This window comes from Numenius arquata, chromosome 3, assembly GCF_964106895.1.
Source record: "Numenius arquata chromosome 3, bNumArq3.hap1.1, whole genome shotgun sequence".
Lineage (NCBI taxonomy): Eukaryota > Metazoa > Chordata > Aves > Charadriiformes > Scolopacidae > Numenius > Numenius arquata.
Window position 1 is genome coordinate 18,251,891 of NC_133578.1, and position 21,320 is coordinate 18,273,210.

The 21,320-nt window shown below is 54.6% G+C and overlaps 2 protein-coding genes across 3 annotated transcripts; both read left to right on the forward strand.

Moving 5' to 3' along the window:
• Position 1: 1 nt before the first annotated feature.
• On the forward strand, positions 2 to 14,788 carry RETREG2 (reticulophagy regulator family member 2). The gene is given in 10 exon segments (XM_074145580.1): positions 2 to 85; positions 88 to 374; positions 2,678 to 2,784; positions 8,184 to 8,214; positions 8,954 to 9,089; positions 10,422 to 10,506; positions 11,292 to 11,429; positions 11,769 to 11,863; positions 12,738 to 12,873; positions 13,618 to 14,788. Coding segments are annotated over 10 exon segments (1,830 nt in total). The 3' UTR covers positions 14,349 to 14,788.
• A 673-nt stretch (positions 14,789 to 15,461) lies between these two features.
• Positions 15,462 to 21,126, forward strand: ZFAND2B (zinc finger AN1-type containing 2B). 2 transcript variants are annotated; one of them, XM_074145973.1, is made up of 9 exons: positions 15,462 to 15,555; positions 16,298 to 16,392; positions 16,817 to 16,948; positions 17,573 to 17,724; positions 18,218 to 18,325; positions 18,492 to 18,561; positions 19,110 to 19,186; positions 19,776 to 19,854; positions 20,119 to 21,126. In XM_074145973.1, the coding sequence occupies exons 1-9, from the start codon at positions 15,501 to 15,503 to the stop codon at positions 20,155 to 20,157; spliced, it is 807 nt and encodes a 268-aa protein (XP_074002074.1). In that variant the 5' UTR covers positions 15,462 to 15,500; the 3' UTR covers positions 20,158 to 21,126. The 2 variants fall into 2 exon arrangements, with proteins under 2 accessions (XP_074002074.1, XP_074002073.1); XM_074145972.1 differs by having other exon boundaries at positions 15,501 to 15,555; positions 19,773 to 19,854; positions 20,119 to 20,157.
• The last annotated feature ends 194 nt before the right edge of the window (positions 21,127 to 21,320 follow it).

Here is a 21,320-nt window from a genome sequence, read left to right on the forward strand (position 1 = left end):
CATGCGCGCGGCGCCAGCGGCCGCCCGGTCCCCGTCAGGCGGTGCCGCCCGCCCGGGCCGGTGCAGCGCTCGCCGCCGCCCCCCTCCCCCCCCTCCCACCACCACCACCTTCCCCCGCCGGCGGTGACAGCGACCCCTCCCTCCCCCCCTCCCGCAGCCATGGCGAGCGGCCGAGCCGAGGAAGCGGCGGCGGCTGCGGCGGCTGAGGAGGAGGAGGAGGAGGCGGCAGCGGCGGCGGCGGCACGGCTGGCGGCGTCCCTGCGGCAGCGGCTGCGGGGCTGGGAGGCGGCGCTGGCGGCGGCTCAGCGGCTGCTGGTGTGGGAGAGGCCGCTGTACAGCCTGGTCACCGCCGCCGCGCTCGGCGGGGCCCTCTGGTGAGCTGGGGCGGGGGTAGGCCGCGGGGGGAGCCGGGCCGGGGCCGGGGCAGCGGTTGTCGGGGTGCTGCTCGCCCGGCCCTCGGCGGGTGAACCGGATGGCGGTGCCCCCCTGGGGTGCCCGAGTTTCTGCGGCAGAGCTGAGGGCAGCTGCAGCCCCGTAACGCCGTGGGATGCGCTCAGCCGGCACTAAGGGTGCTGTTTTCCGCCGACAGACGTAAACAGGCCCCTCCCTGAGGGGAGATAGCGCCAACGGCTCGGGCAGGATTTGCCCCGCGATAATAAAATGCAGCTGGGCCCGACTGGAGGCTCGCCCAGGCACGTTTCTGGTTAATTTTTGCATCCGTGTTTTTATCGGTTGGCTTCACCCCGTCAGCAGGGTCAGTAAGCCCCCTGGCCTCCTGCAGCGGCGGGCTGCCGTGCGGCGTTTTATTTAAGCCCTTCTGCTCATTAATCTTTCTCTGGAGGGTGGTGATTTTTCACGTGATGGCCAAGGCCACCCGCTTTGGGGGCGAGCGTATTCCCCCTGCTCTGCCTTCCCATCTCCTCTGCCTTCCCATCTCCTCTGCCTCTCGGGCAGGGAAGCACCACGAGGAGCCGGGAGCGTGAGTGGCAGAGCCCAGCTGTGGATGGGAATGAAAAACATCCTGTTTGTTTGTATAAACAGTGAGTCAGTTTTGCTGGCGGAAACACTCACAGCCAGCAGCTTTCCCGGGAGAAAAAGTCAAAACAGGCCAGGGAAAGAGTTAAATGTTGGTTGCAGATGGGATAGGAAGGGACAGACTCTGAAGTCAGAGAAGGGGAAAGTGTGTGACCAAACAGCCTTTGAAGTCCCTCTGAGGCGGCTGCTTACATTCTGCTCCCTCATCCATATGATTATCAGAGACATACATGGTAGCCTTAAATGGTTTTGGACTTCTCTACCAGCTGGAAAGGTCTGAATGCAGAGTTTTGAAGTTAGTGGGAGGGAGAGAGGCGTGCCATGGGAGGGCAGGGGTGGTGCACAATGACGGCTAAGGGACTGTGCGTAAAAAGGTCGAGAGGAACAAAGAGTGCCCAGAATATGGGACAGCAGGGAGAGATTTAAATATCACAGAGGGGGAGGAATTATTTACGGTCCCACGGAGGATTGAGCCTCCATCCTTCAACTGAGGTGGAATAGGAGGAAATTCTTCCAGAGATGATCTGTTAAGCTACAGAATTGTTGTCCCACGGGAACGGCTAAAAATGTTGTTGTTTAGGTCATTACGGGCCCTGTAAGCCCTTGAAAAGCCTGCGGCTTTCATTCCGTGCTGTCTGGCGAGACAGATCTCTCCTCCAAGTCCTCTGCCCCGACTGTGGCTTGGTGGGGAGCACAGCCCTTCCCTGTGCTGCATGGCGAGATGCTCCCCAACTCTGACCAGTTTGATGCACTTGAGATTAGTTATTGGCAAGGTGAAATAGTGGAGTGGCTTTTCCTTCCTGGAAAGGAGTTTTCATTAAAGGAGAAAGGGTGAATGCGTTTTACTGGCAGTCATTTCTGGAGAGCCTTAAAAAGAGCTCCTCTGAACTGGAGGGAAGTGCTGATGCTCTTGTTTGGAGAAAAGGGGGAGAGCAGACAGCCACTGCTGGCACAAGTGCCACCCTGGGACCTTTGCTGTTCAATCTATATGGAGTGGGGAGATAAACTCTTTGATGGTGGGATTGTGCGACTGTGTGTGAGTAGTATTGTGTGAGCTGGCGTTTGGCTCAAGCCTATGTGTTGGTGAGGGACATGAAAGGTTTTACAATAGTCAAGTGAGCAACTAAACCGTTTAAGTGCTAGGCTCTGCTTAAAGAGGGAGAAGTCTGCGATAAAAGAACAGGCATCTAGAAGCAGGTGCAGCATGTGTTTTGATGCTACCTGCGGATAATGTTGGACCTTGTGGTGACAGATAGGATGTAAGTTTTCGGCAAACAAGCTGATTCTCAACCAGTCTTCTGCTATAGCAATCTGTATTTACGTTATTTAGAGCCTCCACCTTGAGCCTCCATCCTTGAGGATTCGGATAAGAGGGAGCATAAGCCTTGTTTTACAACCGAAGGAGGAGCTCGGGAGCAGGGGAGGAGAGTGCTGGGAGATGGCAGGTAGTCTGGTGGTGGGCAAAGGAGTCATTTGAGAACATGCTGTGGTCAGGGTGGGTGTCTGTGGAGTACAGTGCTTGATGCAATGGCCGGCAGCAGTTGGATGTTTTTGCTCTGCTGTACGCTAAGCTATATCTACTCATCAAGAGCAGTAACTTGCTGCCTTTTTCCTGCCTAACAATTTCTCTTTTCATTTCTAGGTTGTTTTCCTCCACCTCCCTGAGACCCCTCTTTCTCCTCAGCATGTCCCTTCTTGGCATCCTCTTGCTGGAGAGGTGGAAGCCCAGGTTCCTGTTTGATTTCTCAGGTATGTGATGAGTTGCACTGTAGGTAGTGACACAGTTCTAGTGTTACCACCTGCTGGGCTATGGCCACAGTTGGTCCCTTCATGACTCTCATAGGTCGTGTAAGCCCTGTTCCTGCTGTAACTGCACGCTTTGGTACTCGTGCTGCCTGTTGCCTGTTTGTGTCAGAGTATTAGCATGTATCCTAATATTCTGGGCATGGGAAGAATTACTCCCACTGCTGAGAAGTTCTGGGAGTAGCTCATTTTGTGAGTGACTAAGGGGGTTAGCTTGTCAGGGAAGCTGGTGACAGGGATGATGCAGTGTTTCTGCTATGTCCTTTCTCTCCTGCAAATGTTGCGGCGAAAAGATCATTCCAGGTCTGAGCATATATGGCCAGCTGAGCTGAAGGAAGGAAACGGGGAGGTTGAAGTGTATTGGTTCTAATTAAGTGCATCGTGGACTTATGCCCTGAAAGAGGCAGAGCAGATGAGAGCCACTTCTCCTTGGGGCAGGTAGCTGAGTGGATGGTGAGGTCTGACAGCAGGGACAGTTAGTGTATTGTACCTGTACTGAACAGCATCTGGTCTCCAGCTAATCAGTCAGTCTGATCACTTGGCTTATCTTTCCCAGTTACTGAAGGGTCTTTGCCAACTTTAGACACAGAAGCAACAAGAGGAATAGTCTCAGAACGATGATGGGGTGGATTGGCTGCTGTCTGCTTTGAGTGCCTCCTTCACTGGAATTTGTTAAACCACTGGACCCAGACCTGCCTATTGCATCTACTGCTGCTGTTCAAAGGCAGCTTGGGGCCCTCCTTCCCTGCCCCCCTACTCTAGGGAGCATTTCCGAATGAAAGCCCCTCTATATGTGTGTTTGTAAGGTGCCCTTTATTTGACCTAAGAGGGTACTGACTTAAAGGGTGCTTTCACAGAAGTCCTGATAAGATTAGATATGTTTCAGCTGTAGTCTTGAAACTGTTTGCTTTGTGTGGTTCAGGTAACTAGGCAGCCAAACTGGACTGGCCAATTTAATTTCCTGCTTATTCACATTGGATTTTTAAGGGAATAGTTTAAAGCCAACCCAAAACATCTCACTTGAAACCTGTCCAGAAATGCAAAAGCCCGGTGTCCAATACAGAATGGTGTCATTGAGGCAGGTGAGGGTAGAGTCTCTCCAGCAAGTACAAGGCCTGTAAAAGTTGTGTTATCACAGAAGAAATAAGAAATCCATACTGAGATCAATTTATATGATGCAGAGCAGTGAGGAATAAAAAAAAAAGAAAAACAAACAAAGCAACACACCAGGGTTTAGACTCATCCTGTATCATCTGCTCTGCAAGAAGTCAGTGCACATCCTACTGAGCCACTCCTCAGTGGTGTTCTTCCCCGTATTTTACTCCTTGCTGTTTTTCTGCTGCTGACAGCAAAGAACAGGGACACCTTTCTGATGTGCCTGGTTAGGTCACAGCCCTGATTTCAGCATGGTCCACTGAACCATGTTTCCTCAGCCTCCACAAGGAAGGAGTGGTGCTCTGCGTTCCTGAGGGGCCTCCTGTTGAATTGGCACTGCTGAATACTTAGGGGTTCTTGTGTGGCTCTCATTTCCCGCTGAAGCAGAGCTGTAGCTTTGTGGCTTTCCTCCTCAGTGCTTCCTGTAAGCCTTTCCAGGAGCTTTTGGAAGTAGGTCAGTACCACACCTTCAAGAGTCAGCACGTATATACACAAACCTTAGCTTGTGGCAGTTCTGTATGTCTTGGGTGACTGCTTATAACATCACTTCTGAAGGAATGCTAAAACCTCAGCATGCGTTTTGCAGTTACTCACACACTGTGATCAGGGATGCACTAACAGCAGTGAGATACACCACCTTTTTAGGTCCTGTCAGAAGAGACTGCATATTTTCAGCCCCCGTGCAGGGTATTCTCTCTATATGTAACCACCTCTACATGGGGTTCCACTTAAGTATTGTTTAAGGACTTAGGAGGCACCTCCACTTTCTCCTGAAATGGGTATCAGGTAGGGATGTTTTCTGTACCATTGTTTGGCAGCTCTATTTTGGTCAGCGTAGGAGAGTGTAGCATGGAATAGATTTAGCAAAGCCTGCGTTGCAATTGAATGCTGGTACTCCTTAAAAAGGGCCCCTGCTTTCCAGCTAAAGTTTACACACAGATGAAGAATGCCTCTTGAGGAAGCGTTGAAAACCTGTAAGAGCCAAGGAATCCATCAGCGATAATTTGTCAGTACCAACATGTAACCTAAACTCTTATACGGCTGACTGGTCTCCCAGAAGAGTCTGGTGTATGTCAAGTGGTTTGTATTAACCCACAATCTGGTGTGAAATGCCGACAGCAAGATTTCAGCCGCTTATTGATGATCTGAGGCCAGCTGTGGGTGTCTTGCTCGCTGGCTTAGTTGTACCCATGCTAGACAGAGTTGCAGCACAGGTTGGAGCTTAAGCCTTACCTAAGTGAATGTGTCCTGTCAGAAATGCTCCAGGTTTTTTGTGGTTGGGCTGTTCCTTTGGCTGGCGTAAGACTCCAGAGCTTTGGGATGGCCAGCAGACAGACTACTCCACTACAAGAAGTAAGATACCGTTGATTTTAGAGACAGCTTGTGTTTTGCCAGATAGTTGAAATCACGTGAACGCTCTGCAGACTGCTGAAATGTTCTGCAGCTCCCCAAAGTGTCTCTGAAACCTTCAGAAGCAACTGAGGAGAATAGTTTCACTCCCTCTGCTGGCATATTTTGGATGGCTTGGATTACTGCAGTCAGTCAGAGAGGAGTGGGACTCCTCTGCCCTCCTGCTTGCCGTGTTGCTGGCACTTCTGTCCAGCAGAGTACAACAAGCATCCCAGCACCTCATTTCAGTAGCTGGTATAACCAGTATAGCCAGCCGGCACAGACCAGCCAGTGCCAAATGTAATTTATTTGGTGGTTTAGTGCAGGTAATAGATGAGGCTTTGAGATATAGCAGGATTTCTGCGTGCTGCGATTAAGCAGCTTTAGATTCCTGAGCACAAAATACAGCAACAGCGGTCCTGCGAGAGAAGCAACCGCTTCGTGGGGGTGGAGCTACTCCATAATACTCCTTTCTCACCCCAAGCTGCCTTTGTGATCCATGCTTGCTGGCTGCCTCAGCAGCCGTACCCCACAGTCGTGGGCAGGGGAGCGGATGGGCAGCCCAGTCTGAGAGCAGTCGACTCCTCTTGTCGACTGGATTACTGGAAATCTGGGTCACACTCTCAAAGAATCGCCTCCTCCCCTGGGCTGCTGGCCTCCCGCTCCACTGCACCGTGCGAGCGGGCTGTGCAGCGCCTGCAGCGGGAGGAGGAGTCTGACACACTTGGCCCCAGCGGCCTGTGTCGTGGGAGAACGGTGGCAAGGCTGCTGCAAGCAGTGGCTCTGTCCTGCGGCTTGAACCGGAGTCTGAAGTCTCTCTGGGTGCTGGCAGTGATGGATGTTCACTTCTTCTGTGCGTTTCCCTGGAGGAGTCGCTGCTGCTCTTGGGCCTTGCATCTGGCTGATGACTCCAGGGAGGATTCAAACCCCTTTTTTTGCTCACGTTGCATTTTTCAGACGGTTTCTAACAATTAGCCTGGACGCTGAACTTCTCTCTTCCTTTATTTTAGTCCTGTTTATGTGATGACGTGCAGTGTGGGGGATAGGGTCCCACTGATTTTTAGAACCTCTTGGACTAGGTTTGCTGTTGGCCAGACAGCGTCTAAGATGTATCTGTCCCTACCAGCTTTAGGACAGTAGTCTGACTGATAGAGGAGATGTCGTGGTTTAACCCCAGCTGGCAAATAAGCACGGCACAGCCACTTGCTCACTCCCCCCCAGTGGGATAGGGGAGAGAATTGGAAGAGTAAAAGTGAGAAAACTCAATGGGTTGAGATAAAGACAGTGAAATAAATAAATCAAAAGCAGGACACACAAGCAAAGCAAAACAAGTAATTCATTCACTGCTTCCCATGGGCAGGCAGGTGTTCAGCCATCCCCAGGAAAGCAGGGCTCCATCACATGTAACGGTTACGTGGGGAGACAAACACCATCACTCCATATGTCCCCACCTTCCTTCTTCTTCCCCCAGCTTCATATGCTGAGCATGATGTCATATGGTATGGAATATCCCTTTGGTCGGTTGGGGTCAGCTGTCCCAGCTGTGTCCCCTTCCAGCTTCTTTTGCACCCCCAGCCTGCTCGCTGGTGGGGTGGTGTGAGGAGCAGAAAGGACCTTGACTCTGCGTTAGCACTGCTCAGCAGTAACTAAAACATCCCTGTATTAGCAACACACTTTTCAGCACAAATCCAAAACATAGCCCCATACTAGCTACTATGAAGAAAATTAACACTATCCCAGCCAAAACCATCAGAGTCAGGTAGATCTCGAGGGGCCTTCACAGCATGATCAGGGCCTTGGTAAACACAGGAGACTTATAATGACTGTGTTGCTGGAAGGGCTTTGGTTGAGCCCTTTGCATCCCCAGACACTAGTCAGCTAGCCAGGACTCCCAAATCCATGGGCAGCCAGGCTCATGAGTTCCAGCTGTCATAGAAATACTTGGGTTTTTTTTTTCTTTTATGTATCTAAAAGCAGAGCATAATCATATGTGAGCTCTGCCATTGAAACACTGCTTCTCTCTTCAGTGCTGCATGGAGTAAGTCCCAGTTTGATCATCACTGGGTTGGGTGCAGAGAGGAATGGGAGAAGCTTTCCCTTGCTCTTACCCAGACTGCCAGACCTTAGGATTGTAGTTATATCTGTGCCTGGCACAAAGGGCTGTCAGGGGACATGAGAGCCCTAAAATTAGATAATTGTACACCAGGCTGCTATTTGTTACTTAATTCTATGGGAAAGGATAGAGACATCAGGGAGATCTGGCATTTGTGTGCAGCACCCTGCCAGGGACTGTGGTCTGGACTGGTCAGTGGGAAATGCAGCTCAGACCCACTAGTGCTGTGTTGGGCTCCAAGGTGGGAGCTGAAGCTTTGCCCAGCGCAGGGACCATGCTGGCAGCCCTCTGTGAATGACAAGGGCTAGGGAGCTGCCCTGGGATGGCACTGCCCAGCTGTGTGGGACACCAGACCAAACTGTACAGTCCCTGCAGTGGAGAGCCCACGTGCTAGCGGCAGGGTGCACCTCAGATATGAGTGTCCTGCCACATGTGTGTCACCGCAGGTTGCAAGGTGTGCTGGGGCACCCTGAGACCAGTGCTGTGGCTGCTCCAAGTCTCCAGGCATGCTTCACGGGAGCCTGTGCAGCTCAAACTCCAAGCCTGCTTGCGTGAGAGCATGAAGAAGGTCCCCAGGGTGCATCCCTAGTTCAGGATGATACATCTCCAGCTCTGCTCTGTTCAAGTGGTAAAAATGTCGGGTTGTATTTTGCACTTGGCTGACTAATCTCCTGTGTTCTCTCTACAGCACAGCCATCAGAGGAGCCGGGAGGGGAGAGGTAAGCTCACTGATGTGTTCCTTGATGAGAAGGGAGTGTGGGGAAGCCTTAATTTAGTGTGGTGATCTCACCTGCCCTTTTTGCTGTTGTTGATAGACACAGCCTGTCTCCTGCTGTGAAACACTGGTAGCAGTTTCTCCTGCACTGGGAGCCGCTTATCAGCTCTGGAGCCACAGTTGGAGACTCTGGGGAAAGCTAGTGTTCTTTCAGTAGCAATAAAGCTCAAGTGCTTCTGATGTTAGGAACTCTCGGGTTTCTTCTCTGGATCTGTCCTGAACTATTTTAAGAATCTTCCAGAGAGAAGGAAATCCCCAGGGCTGACTTTTGCAGGCCATATGTGCTGTCTGTGATGGCATAACTCGCATCCCGTGCTTGGCCGTGTTATAGGTCTGAGCACCACATCCTGGCTACCTCGGACTTGGTGCCAGAGGAGGCCACGTAACTAGTTCCACCTCCAGCCCTTCTGTCCATGTGGCTTTGAGTAAACCGCTTTGCATCTTGGGCCTATGGCATGGGGATGCTGTGGCATGGTGTCTGCCGCTTGGCTCAGGTGTCTCTCGGCTGTCTTCCTGATTAAAGGAAAAAAGTATCTTCAAATCAAGCGTCTTCCATAGTTCAGTTGAAGATGCTGTCAGTGTTGTCAAGGGTAGGGATCTCTGCTTCCCAGTGTAGCTGTTCCCCCCCGCCCCCAAAACAGACCATGTTCAAAAATTGTCTTCTTGCTCTTGTCTGTCTCTAGTGAGGGGGTGACTGCGGGGGCACAACCTCACCTGCTCAGTGTCCCTGAGCTGTGCCACTGTCTGGCAGAGAGCTGGGTCACCTTCAGGCTGTACCTGCAGGAACTGCTACAGTACAAGAGGCAAAATCCTGCCAAGGTAAGCTGAAGATACCTACTCTTCTGTGCAGGGGCTTTTCTTTCCATTACTAGTGGTCTAGGAGATGGAAGAATGTCAAATCAATATTTTTACATTCCGTATCCCTGTTTAACATTCGCTATTTGTTCCTTTCAGACTTTGTGCCATGGGAAGCTTAAATAATGAGTAATTTGCTTCCAGTATTTGTAAGCTGGAGCTGAACTTAACAGCTTCTGTGAATGGCTAGTGTGCAAAGGAAGCTCTTAGGTTGGGAGCGGGGAGAAAACAGGGGAGCCTACAGTCTCTGCCCCTTTCATAGGCTCCATTCATCCCTTTAAGCTGGTCCTGCCTATTTTGCTAGTGAAGATGTAGCTCGCCAAGTCCAAATGCAGTGGTGTTTCTGAGTGCATGGAAGCTTGTTGTAAACCATGTTCTGATGGCTGTGACATGTGTTGTTTGAAAAGGGTTTGTAGACAGGAGTTGCCTTAGCATCACAAAAAATAGGAGAGACCAGCCACTGGGATTGTATCAGGCTTGCTGGGGTCCAGTGTGCCAAAAGGAGTGGGTTTCTGTCACTGCTGATTACTCCTCTTCTGTTAAAACAATCTCCCAGCTACAAGGAGTAGGAGACCAGGACCAAGATGCCCGTAAAGCATGAATTCATGGAGAGCAAAGCCCTTAGAGGGCCCTAGGTTTTGTAGACCCTTTCCATTATGAATGAAAATCTTCATTGCTGAATTTAGTCAGTATCTGAATCCATGGCCTGGCTTGCAGAGTGTCTGTTCTCACTTCTCCTCCTCCCCAGGAGAATGCAGGACAAGCCCTCAGGGCTGCACCATTATACTTCCACTTTTTACAGAGGAGGAAGGTCCTGGTCTGGTGGGAGTGTGGGTTCTGCTAATGCTTCTGCCAGCTGGTTTATTGCGTAGCAGTGGCACAGCATCTGGTGACTCTGTAACAGCTGCCTATCTCTGTCAGGACAGTACGGGCTTCTCTTATAGTGCTGAGCTCTGCAGGGGAGATGTACTCTAAAATGGCAATTTGCAATATCCCATCCTAGCCTCAAGGAACGTCGTTTACTTCGTAAAGAACTGTCTGATAAAGTTTTGATTCATTTTATTGGGGTCTGGGGTTACCTTGGTTTTCCTGTGCTTGAACCTCTAATGCTTACAGCTTAACCCAGCCAGCCTGTCTGAGTTGTGACTGTCAGCATCTGAATGTACTCGGTGCAGAGCTGGTGTACTGACTGTGTTAGGAGCATCCCTCGTTTTGCTCTAACTGGGTTCCCTGCACTGGTTGCATAGATGTATCTCTGCCTCTTGTCACTTCTATTTGTCCTCTCTCTTCCTTCAGTTCTGCATGAGTGTCTGTTCAGGCTGCCTGATTCTGGCTGTAGTTGGACACTATGTTCCAGGCATAATGATCTCCTACATCATTTGTGAGTATAAGCAGCTCTCTCGTCTGACTTAAGCTGAAACATGACCTAACTGTGCTGGGTAGAATACGCTGGTAGAAGCATATTTGTGGTTTTCTAGTGGGGATCTGCGCTAGATGATTAATCAATACAGGCAATGTGCTCCAGGAGGTCTGTTGCTGTGAGTGTGTGCATGCAGTACAACTGCAGAGTCGGGAGAGGGAGCCGTGGCTAAAGTATCGCTTTCCTCTCCGACCCACGGCTGGGGACTCTGCTGGTGAGGCCCCAGAGAAGCAGAAACCTGCAGTCTCTCAGTTCCCAGAGTGGGCAAATCAATATCGAGAGAGTTGTTAAAGAACCTGCATGTTTAGCAAATAAGACCCTTTTCACTGCATCGTGAGTCCCTGCTAACTCTGAAGACTGTTCGGGTGGTCTGCTGCTAGTGCATCTACGTATGAGCTCTTGTGCTGCTACCCTTATAAAAGTTTTGCTGATTTTTAGTTTTCATAACCTCATTTCAGGGACTCTATTGCATGTTGGGGCTGGGATGCAGTGGCCGATGAAGAGGGCTTAAGCTTCATCTTAACATAAATCCGTTTCCTAACAGAGATCTGTTAGGAAGACCTGGTTATTCAAGCAGTTTTGGCATGAGTAAGAGTAGCCATGGATGAGGATTTTAGGCAGAGTCAGATGGGAAAGCAAATGCCATTCAGCTGCGCTTCCCCTGATGCAGTTTCTTGCTGGTGCCCCGTAAAGGGCTGGATTGTGCTTGGTCTGTCTCTCACACTCCCTGCATCGTGTTGTCCCAGTGCTCAGCATTCTGCTCTGGCCTCTGGTGGTCTACCACGAGCTGATCCAGAGGATGTACACGCGTTTGGAGCCTGTCCTGATGAAACTGGACTACAGTATGAAGGCAGAGACGCTGCACCACAAGCATGAGAAGAAAAGTAAGGACCCACCTTCTCTCTGACTTTTTCTGTGGCCATACTCCCAGGGTAGAGCCCCAGCAAAGGGACAATAGGGGAGCAGGTCCACCAACAGTGTGACCTGAAAGGCTGCAGCAGAGCAGGGGAAAACAGAGTGAAACTTGAGGGCTATGGGGAGAGCAGCTGGACAGGTAATCCTGGGAACAGCAAAGGAGAGCAACAGATTACAGTAGCTTCTGGGAACCTTGGGCTTCTGGGAAACCTGTGCAGTTTCACGGGATGGTAGAAGCTGTGGGAAAGTGATGTATAAAGGCATAAAATTCCTTCAGTCTCATGTAAAATCTTTCTCCTCTTTCTCAGAGCGACAAGGGAAGAGTGAGCCTGCAGCAGGTGATGAGCCAACAGCAGAGACGGAGAGTGAGAGTGAGGCAGAGCTGTCGGGCTTCTCCCCAGTGGTAAGAGCAGAAAGAGCTGTGCAGGAACCAGTCCCTGCTGTCTGGTCTGAGCACAGCTGCATTGATAATGAACAGCAGAGCAACAAGTCGCTTCTTTGCAGAATCCCAAGGGGAGGAGGGTATTAGTTTGATGGAGGCCATTGTCTCCATTTTGGGTATTGAGAATTCAGCAGCACAGGGCTGGTGATGCAGGAGCAGGACTGGGCGAGCCATGCTCCAGCCTCCTGCTGACCTGCGGAATTGCGAATGTGTCTCCTAAAGAAACCAGCTCTCCTGGTGTAATGTGCAGAGGCTCCTTGCCACTGGAAAGGGGAGATGAGGAATTCTTACACCGTTCCCTGCTCTCAGTCAGACCAAGTGTGACCTTTCTGTATGTGCACTACAGAAGCAGACCAAGCATCTTCCTTTACAGGAGCTCTGGGCTTGTAGCTGGGCTGTAGAATGGGAAGCTTCAGCTTCCAAAGGAATGCAGACACTTGAATTGCTGCTACTTGTAGAAGGCTTCATTGGGCCCAGTGTGAATGCCAAAGGGAAGGAGTGTTTTGCCCCTTGGTGATCCCAGGAGAGGAAGAAGGATCAAAGCCTTCTGAGACTCCTACAGGCTGATCCCATCTTATGCTGGCTCTTTCGGGTTCTTCACCGAGGGCAGGCAAAGCTTCATGCAGTGAATTATTGCAGGAAAGCCAGTGTGAGACGACTGTCCTTCCCTGGCAGTGCAATGAGCACTTTGTCCAGCCCCCTCCTGCATTCCTGCTGTCCCTGTGCAGAGTCACTCCAGCAAAGGACTTCTGCCTGGAAGCTCTGGTTTGTGCGGAGGTGCCCATAGGCAGCACTGGTAGTCAGGAATTTGTCCCTGTGCCTTCATCCCATGCAGGTGGATGTCAAGAAGACTGCCCTGGCACTGTCAATCACAGATTCTGAGCTTTCTGATGAGGAGGCTTCCATCCTGGAGAGTGGGGGCTTTTCTGTCTCAAGGGCTACCACCCCACAGCTGACAGACGTTTCTGAAGGTATGTGATAGGACACTTCGCTGCCTTCCTGACCCTGAGCGTTTTGTCCCAGAAAAAAACCCTCCAAATACAGGGAGAGAACCTAGCTGTTTGCAGCGGGAAGGGCATTAAAAGGAGGAAGCAGTAACAGCAGTGCTGTGTGCCCTGGCTTCACGGCTGATCATGAGCTGGTCCTGAGTGGACATCTGCCTCTGATTACTGCCCCACAAGACAATGTTCTTTTGTCACTGCAGCAAGGGAGTGACATCCACAAGGCCATCAACAAAGTCCTGCAGAAGTAATTGCATGGTATAGTCACACGCTTATATATGATGCTGGGTGAAACAGGTCAGACACCCCACTCTGTCAGACTTACAAGCTCAGAGAAAGACTGGTTAGTGGTGAGGAATGTGAAGGTAATCGCTAGTATCTGGTCTCTTAGGTGTCTGGGGAGGAACAGGCTGGTGATGTGCTGTAAGGACAATTTTCCTGACCCTGGGGGTTTTAGTGGAGGGCTCTAGATGCAGAGAGCGTGAGCTGGAGAAGGAAGTCCTCTGAGCACGTGGAACAGGATGAGAAAAGGGTCACTCCGTGTGAGTCGTGCCACTGGGGAGAAGGGAATAACAACAGACCCCTTCCTGCTGTGCTCCCAGAGCTGGGAGGATGCCCAAAAGTGAGCCCTGGTGTGTGTGGGAGGTGGGTGGGTGGTAGCAGTGCCCTGGGTCGAGGTGAGGGGACCTGTGCCTTAATGCTGGTACCTTTCAGACCTGGATCAGCAGAGCCTGCACAGCGAGCCAGAGGAGTCTTTTTCCAAGGACCTGGCAGAGTTTCCCTCCGTGGAAGAATATCATTCCAGAGACCTGGGACCACAGGGCGATGAAGATGCGTTTGGTGTGCCTCTGGGTCCTGAGCTTGCCCACGCTGCCCATGAGCTGGACTCAGCAGAGAAGGAGGCCGTGGACTCTGACCTCTCCATCCTTCACCTCGCATCTCCTCTGCATTTTGTAAATACGCATTTCAATGGCAGCGGGCAAGCGGCAGGAGGCGACGCAGAGCCAAAGACTGTCCCTGCCCCAGGCCTGGGCATCTGCATCAACACGCTGAGCGAGGAGATCGTCACCACTGCCATTACCACAGCAGTGCAGAACACCCTCTCTGCCCTGCTGCGGTCCTCGGAGGCCAGCGAGGGGCCCTCCCTCTCCGAGTTCCTCCCCACCGAGCCCGAAGAGAAACTGAGCTTCCAAGCACAGTTGTCAGAGACCGAAGCGGTGGAGACGGAGACGGCAGCTTCACCAGAGGATGAGGAGGAAGCAGATGACTTTGAGCTACTGGATCAGGTGGAGCTGGAGCAAATGGATGTGGAGCTGGGGCTCGGAGAGGAGCAGGAGGCACAAGAGTCTCCTGCCGCTCCGGCTCCCCCCTCTCCCACACTTGCTGAGCTGCCAAAGCAAGGAGATGAGGAGGAGGCAGTGATGACAGCAGCATCTATGTCTTAGGTCTTCTTCATGCACCCCCTTTTCCTCCATCGTCACTGGAAAGAAGGAAGGACTCACACCGTGAACGTGCAGTGGGTTTTTAGATGTTTGTGTTGACTGGGATGGAAACGCGTCAGTGTTAATGTGCTGTGTCTGGAATTAACGAATCCTTTCCATCCTTCTAGAGCCCGGCCTTCGCTGGCTGAGCGGCAGTCACCCCTGCCCCGCAGCCGGGGAGGAGCCAGCTCCTGGAAGCCTTATGCCACAATCGAAACACCAACCCCAGCAAACGCTTCCTAGTAATGGTGCGGTATCTTGGTCTGTCTTCTGTTTGTCTTTTCGTTTTGCACGCAGAGTACCGGGCTGTAGCTGTAGCTGCCGCGAATACCCACGCCCCCAAGTAGGACATATGCAATCTTATTTTATTGGGTTTTTAAATGGCTAAAAGTGTAAATAATTTTAACTTTCATTGGTTTCGTTTTTGGGGGGGGGGGAGGGGGAGGGAGAGGGATGGGGGGTGCGCAGTCAACCGTGGCTCTCAGGGGCTTGGGTCTGGAAAGGGGTTCTGTGGAGGGGAGCGGCAGGGGGGAGCGAAGCAGGCGGGTGCTGCGCTGCGCAGTGAAGAGGCTCCTGCGAAGCGTCACAGCCGGAACCGGGTGTCGGGAAATACCTGGGGCTTTTTTTTTGTTTGTTTGTTTGTTTGTTTGTTTGTTTTCCCCCTGATTTGAGTTCTGCTACTGGGTGGCTGTGGAGTTTCTTTGCAATCAATGACATTGGCTCCTGGCCCTGTTCCGTACTCCTGTTTCTTCCTGCCGCGGCCTCTCTCGCCGCCCCGTGCCCCTCACCCCGCTCGCACCCCCCTTCCCTCCGCCCCCCTTGCTCCAGCGGCCACGGTCGCGTGGCACTTGAAGACTTGGAAGTGGCTTGAAGAGAGCCAGGAGCTCCGGGACACAGCGGAGGAGCCGCCTCGGGTGTCTTTCGGGGCTGGGACGGGGGAGAAGGACGACGGAAGGGGAGAAGGAGCAGGAGGAGGAGGGAGGGAAAACCTTCCGCTCCCCGCAGCTGCCCGCGGGGGCTCCGCCCAGTGGGCGGGGCGATGGAGTGGCCCCGCCCCCCCCGTGACGCTCTGCCGGAAGCGGGCGCGGCGGCGGCCGACGCCGTTGCGGGTCCGCCATGGAGTTCCCGGACCTGGGCGCCCACTGCTCCTGGCCCGCCTGCCAGCGCCTGGGTGAGGGATGGCGGCGGCGCCGGAGGGGCGGGGAGGGGGGACACCGGGCGGTGGGGTCTTGCTCCCGCCCGGTCGCGGCAGCCGCAGGCCCGGGCCTAGGCGGCGCGGACCGGCCGGCGGGGGGGAGGCGGCGGGGCGGCAGGCGGACGCCGCTCGGTGTGGCGGCGTGGGCGTGAAGGGCGGGAGGTGCTGCCCGGGCTGCCCTTGGGCGGAGGGGTGCGGGGCGGCCGCGGTCTCCGGTCCTTCGCTCCGCACCGGGGTAGCTGGTGCCGGTGGCCCGGGCTGGCTCTCACCGGGTGTGCGGCTGGGACCGGGGCGTGCAGCCCGGCTGCCGGCCCTCGGCGCCGCAGGCTGGGGAGGCCGGGCGCAGCTGCGTATCCTCTCCGGGGTCCCGTCCTTCCCCCGGGGCGCACGGCAGCCGTTATCCCGGGTGGGTGAACCCCATGTCGGCGTCGCTCCTCTCTGCCTTACGGCCAGAGCCCCCGGGGAGCTCGGTGTGACTTCAGGATGCTGCTCCTGTACCTTTGAGGAGGAGCCCCGGGCATTTCTGAAGGCGGTAGCTATGGACCTGCAGCCCGTTGGTTTCCGGGGGTGGAGCAGGGGGACAGAGAGGAGCAGCGGTGGCTTCGCGGAGGGTCAGGGATGTGCCTTTCCGGGGGTCAGGGAGGCCCCCCCCCAAGGCCACAGGCGGGCAGCCCCCACCTCTCAACGCTCTCTGTCCGCGGCATGTCCCTGCTCCCAGACTTCCTCCCCCTGAAGTGCGACGCCTGTGAGCAGATCTTCTGCACCGACCACATCGCTTACGCCCAGCACAGCTGCACCTCTGCCTACAAGAAGGTAAGAGCCGAGAGGAGGTCTAGCAGAGGTCTCCGGTACACGGAGCTGCTGAGCATTCCCAGCCAGCGATCAGAATAGTTCCTGATTTCTTTGGTCACTTGAGCAGTCCTCCTTGGGATGTACATTGAGCGTGGAGGTGTCCCTGAAAGCCGGGATGTGTATCCCAGCCTGCCCTCTGCCACTGGGTGAAATGGTTTGGGCATCTCCCAGCCCTTCTGTCTTCCCTTCCCAGAGCATGTGTCCACACCTGTCACAGCTGATGGGTCAGAAGCAGCCTCTTTGGAGGGTGGTGACTGGGACCTCAAACAACAGGTGGTGCTGTAGAAGCCACAGCATGCAGATCCTGAAAGTGAGATAGATGGCCATGCAGCATTCGAGGTGCCCCGGCTATGTGCTCCCAGCCCCCTTTTTCTTGTCCCTACAGGATGTGCAGGTCCCCGTGTGTCCCCTCTGCAACACCCCGATCCCTGTGAGGCGAGGGGAGATGCCTGATGTCGTGGTGGGTGAGCACATTGACCGTGACTGCAAGTCTGACCCCGCACAGCGCAAGCGCAAGGTAGGAAGCCAGCGCTCTCCACCTCGCTGCTGAGCTCTGCTGGGTCCCTGCCGAAGCCTGGGGGTGGGATAAAAACAACACAGGACTCGTCCCTGACCGCTGCGCTCTCTGTTTGCACCAGCCAAGTGCAGGAAGGGTGGGTGAGCTGGAGGTGTGTCCATCTGCAGGGCTTTGTGGTGTGAGTTGGGGCTGAGTATAGCCATGGAGTGGAGCTGGGCAGCCACCTGGGACGTGAGGATGGGAAACTGCATGCTGCCATTAGGAAAATGCAATCAGCAATTAGCTGCCTCTTCTTGCCAGGAGAGGAAATTGCTGCAGGGAGCTGGCCCTGCAGGAATCCAGCCCAGCAGCAGCTGGAGGGCTCTGGGCTGTCCCCCACTGCCCTGGAAGGGCAGGCTGGAATCCCTGACGAGGCGGTCTCCCTCCTGCTGTGCATTCTGTGGTTGTGGAGGCTGATGCACCAGTGAATTACTAATAAACTATCTACAGAAAACCTAGTATTTGGAGACAAACTCTAGAGCCTCACAGAAGTGGCACTGGGAGACGAAGCTGGACATGGAGGGAGGGGACAGCCACTGCCCTGCAGGGCATGTTCCTTTTCACCACTTCCACATCATCTTTCAGATCTTCACAAACAAGTGCATGAAGGCTGGCTGCAAGCAGAAGGAAATGATGAAGGTGATCTGCGACCAGTGCCACAAGAACTACTGCCTCAAGCACCGGCACCCCCTGGACCATGACTGCAGCGGGGCAGGGCGTCCCCTCTCCAAAGCAGGGTGAGGGTCTGGGGACAGGCAGGCTGGCACGGATGGGGCTGTGCTTGGCAGATGGGTGACAGGGAAGAAGCCCAGCTCCTCCTGGTCCCTTGTGGGGCACTGCTGCACTTTCACACTCCTTGCCCTGTGTGCCGGTGTGTCCTTCAGCAGCGTTAAGGTTTGTAGAGTCAGGACAGCTGTGTATACAACCTCTCCCTCCTGCAGCAAAAGCCACCGGTGCTGCCTGGTGTCTGCTCTGCTTTTGCTTCTCTGCCCAGCCCCTTAATCTGCAGCTGATGGTTTCTGCCTGTCCTGGCAGAGTGTTTCTGGGAGAGAAATGGCACTTGAAACTCTTGGGCATAGCTGAGCCACAACGTGGAGACTCTTGGGAGGAAGAGGAGCGGGGAGCCAGGGAGATGTCTTGCTTATCCAGCGTCTTATCCCTGGGTATTCAGTGCCCAGGGGCAGCTCATAGTGGTGAAATAGTTGCTCACCAGTGTCCTCTCTGTCCCAGGCACGCTGCAGTTGCGAGGGCCCAAGCATCCTCCTCCAAAACAGTCACCACATCGAGCAGTGGAGCTGCCCGGCCAGCAGACGGCTCCTCTTCCCCAGCCTCTGTCAGGTAGGGTCACCCTGACTCATAATTCTGAGGTGGGCACGACCAGGCCCAGCTTGGCTCCCTGTGGGACGCAGGAGCGACAGCTCCCCGCTACCTGTGCGTGGGCAGGGCTGTGTACCAGCCAGGGCTCCCTGCCTTGACGATAACCCAGCTTCTCTCCTGTTCACAGAGGAGGCAGAGCAGCTGCATCGCAGCCTCACAGCACCTCCCCTCCGGCTGCCATGCTGCAGAACGGGCTGGTGAGTGGCCTGGCCTGGGTATTTGGGGTGCGTTTGTGTGGTTCCTGTGCCCTGGGGAGCTACTGCAGCAACTGCTTTGTAACGCACGTTCTCTAGGTGACCGCGGTGCTCCCCTGCTGGGTCTTCCCTGGCAAACAGGGATCCTGGATGCTCAGTGGGGCATCAGAGTTTGCTCCGGTGCCTGTGAATGGCAGCTCTCGGCTGTGCTCAGTGCTCAGCTTTCCCCAAAGGGACAAAGTGCACTGGCTGTTTTCCCTGGGTGTTGTCTTTCTGTTTTGCGAGCCAAGGGCAGAGGAGAAGCCTGGAAGCTACTTCCCACTGGTATTCTTAACATGCTCTGGCAGGCAGGGCTGCCTTCCCTTGGGCGGGGGGAGAGAGCACTGCAGGTCTGTCCTGAGCCCAAGGTCTTCCTGCGCCTTGGCTGTGTCTGGCCTTGGAGAGGGGAGATGCACCCACCCTCGGCCAGGGAAGATTGTGCCTGCTGTGTGTCCCTCAGGGCTGCCTCCTGCCACCCCCGGCCAAGCTGGTGATGAGGTGTTTTGTTTCAGAGCGAGGAAGAGGCACTGCAGCGAGCTCTGGAGATGTCCCTGGCAGAGTCAGCACACAGCTCGGCGCAACCACCCAGGTATGACCCGGGGACACGTGGTGTCATGCCCCAAGCCTGTGTGTGAGAGGTGCCTGGGGCGGCATCATGTGGCTCTGGGATGGCGTTCCTCTCAGCACGTGGCTCTGGATGATGCTTCTGCATGGCTCATGGGGGAGAAAATGGAAGAGTCTAGAGCCATCACGGAGCTCTGTGCAGTGAGCAAGACCTCTGGGGTGCTGGGAGGGGACAGTGACTGCCAGCATAGAGTAGGGCAAACCATTGTCTGACTGCTTGTCAGCTAACGAGCGTGGCTAGAGCAGGACAGAGGCAGAGTAGGGGTGACCCGGGAGCCCACGTCCTCAGGCACATTCCCCAGTGCTGCTAAAATCACCGTCTTACAGACTGGAGTTAATGTGGTTCTCCTTGGCCCGGGGTGCTGGCTGCCAGCCCCAGCCCGATGCTCTGGTCCCTCCCCAGTCCCCGGCTTGTTCAGGGGCATCCTCAGTTGCTCCCTGCCCTTAGCTGTCCTGGAGGTCTGCAGGGATCCTGCCACCCCAAAGGGCTCCGAGCGTGGAGCCGGTGGGCCTTGGGGAGGCTGAGGCACACAATGCATCGCTGTCCCCAGCAGCACGCAGGAGGAGGAGGATCTGGCACTGGCCCAGGCACTGTCAGCGAGCGAAGCCGAGTACCAGCAATCGCAGCGGCAGGTGAGTGAGGCCAGCTGTAGGCTCCGCACCACGGTGGGGTTGATTCCAGCCTGTCTGTGTCGTGGTGGGGTCTTCCCTGGGTTCTGCTGCCTCTGGATCTGTCTAGGGTCACTTTTCTCACCAGGAGGGCAGCCCAGCCTGGGGCAGTGGCAGCGCCACTGCTGAGCACACAGCCCTGGGGACTTGAGCACTGGATGTGCCCCCTTGTAGGACAGAAGAAAAAGCCCATCTTCCCTTGCTCACTGCATGCTTCTTCTGTTCCAGACGCACGGTTCAAAGCCATCAAACTGCAGCATGTCATAGGCAGGGTGTGCCTGTGGACGTGGGAGCCTGCTTGTGACCTGAGGAGCAGCTTTGGCCTCCCAGGTGGAGGCCGTGGGGTTCTGGCCTGGACATAGACAACAAGAGCCCCCCGCCAGGGACAGCTCATCTCCCTGGGGGCTGTAAGCGAGCCACCAAACCACACCACTGACACCTCAGCCCTAGTACCCGTATAAAATCAATGCAGCGACTTGCTGATGCTCCTGGAGAGGTGAAGACGGTGTGGGACGAGGCGGACCCCTCGGTGCCTCCCCTGCCCTTTGCATGCACCAAAGCATCTTGGGCCTTACCCAGCTCGGCTGGGGCCCAGGACCTCTCTGAGACTGAATGGAGCTGCGTTTTCTTTCTGGTTTAATTTAACAAGGGCCATTAACTGAAAAGTAACCTCAGCAGCGACTTGAGTGTGCCAGCGTCGCTCCGCAGGACTGCAGCTGCCTTCCTGCTGCTGCCTCTTCCCTGTTCCCATAAACTACCCCAGGGCCCTGTTTTAATGCTGCTGGGGCAGGAACCCCTCCCTCCTTCCAGCGACGCTGTGGGGCATCCCCTCCTGGGGAGCAGCAGCACAGAACCCCTTCTTGCAAACACAGCCCTGAGCTTGGAGCCAGCCCGTCTTGCTGGTGTTTGGAAGCAGGAGCTGACCCCTGGGGAGGTATAGGGGGTGGGGAGGGGGACACTTGTCCTGCTGGCCTCTCGCAGGGGGGTCTGCAGCTGTGCAGAGCGGTGCTGCTTTCCCACCCCCTCTCTCAAGCTTCCCTGCTGGATCCACTCCTGTTTGTGGAGTTGTCCTGGTTCTGCACAGGGCTGTACTGTCCCACTCCAAGCAACAGTGTACAGCTCAGGGCAGGGGGGCTTATCTGCTTGGGGTGGGAGGTGGGTTTAGGCTGGGCTGAGGGAATGCTGAGACTTGTCAAAGTGCTGCTTGGGAGAAAATAAAAGCATAGCGCAAGGTGCAGAGGTGCTTTGGGGGAGTTTGGTGTCCAGTTCAGAGCAATGCATCTCCATGGATGGTGGCACAAGGAGATGCAAGGCTGGGGGCAATGTGGGGGGGGGTGAAGCAGGCACCAGCTGCGCTGCTTCTTCCTTCTTTTGCCATTGGAGTGCAGCCCCTGCCTCCATGCTCAACCCTTTGTGTGGGGATGGGGCAG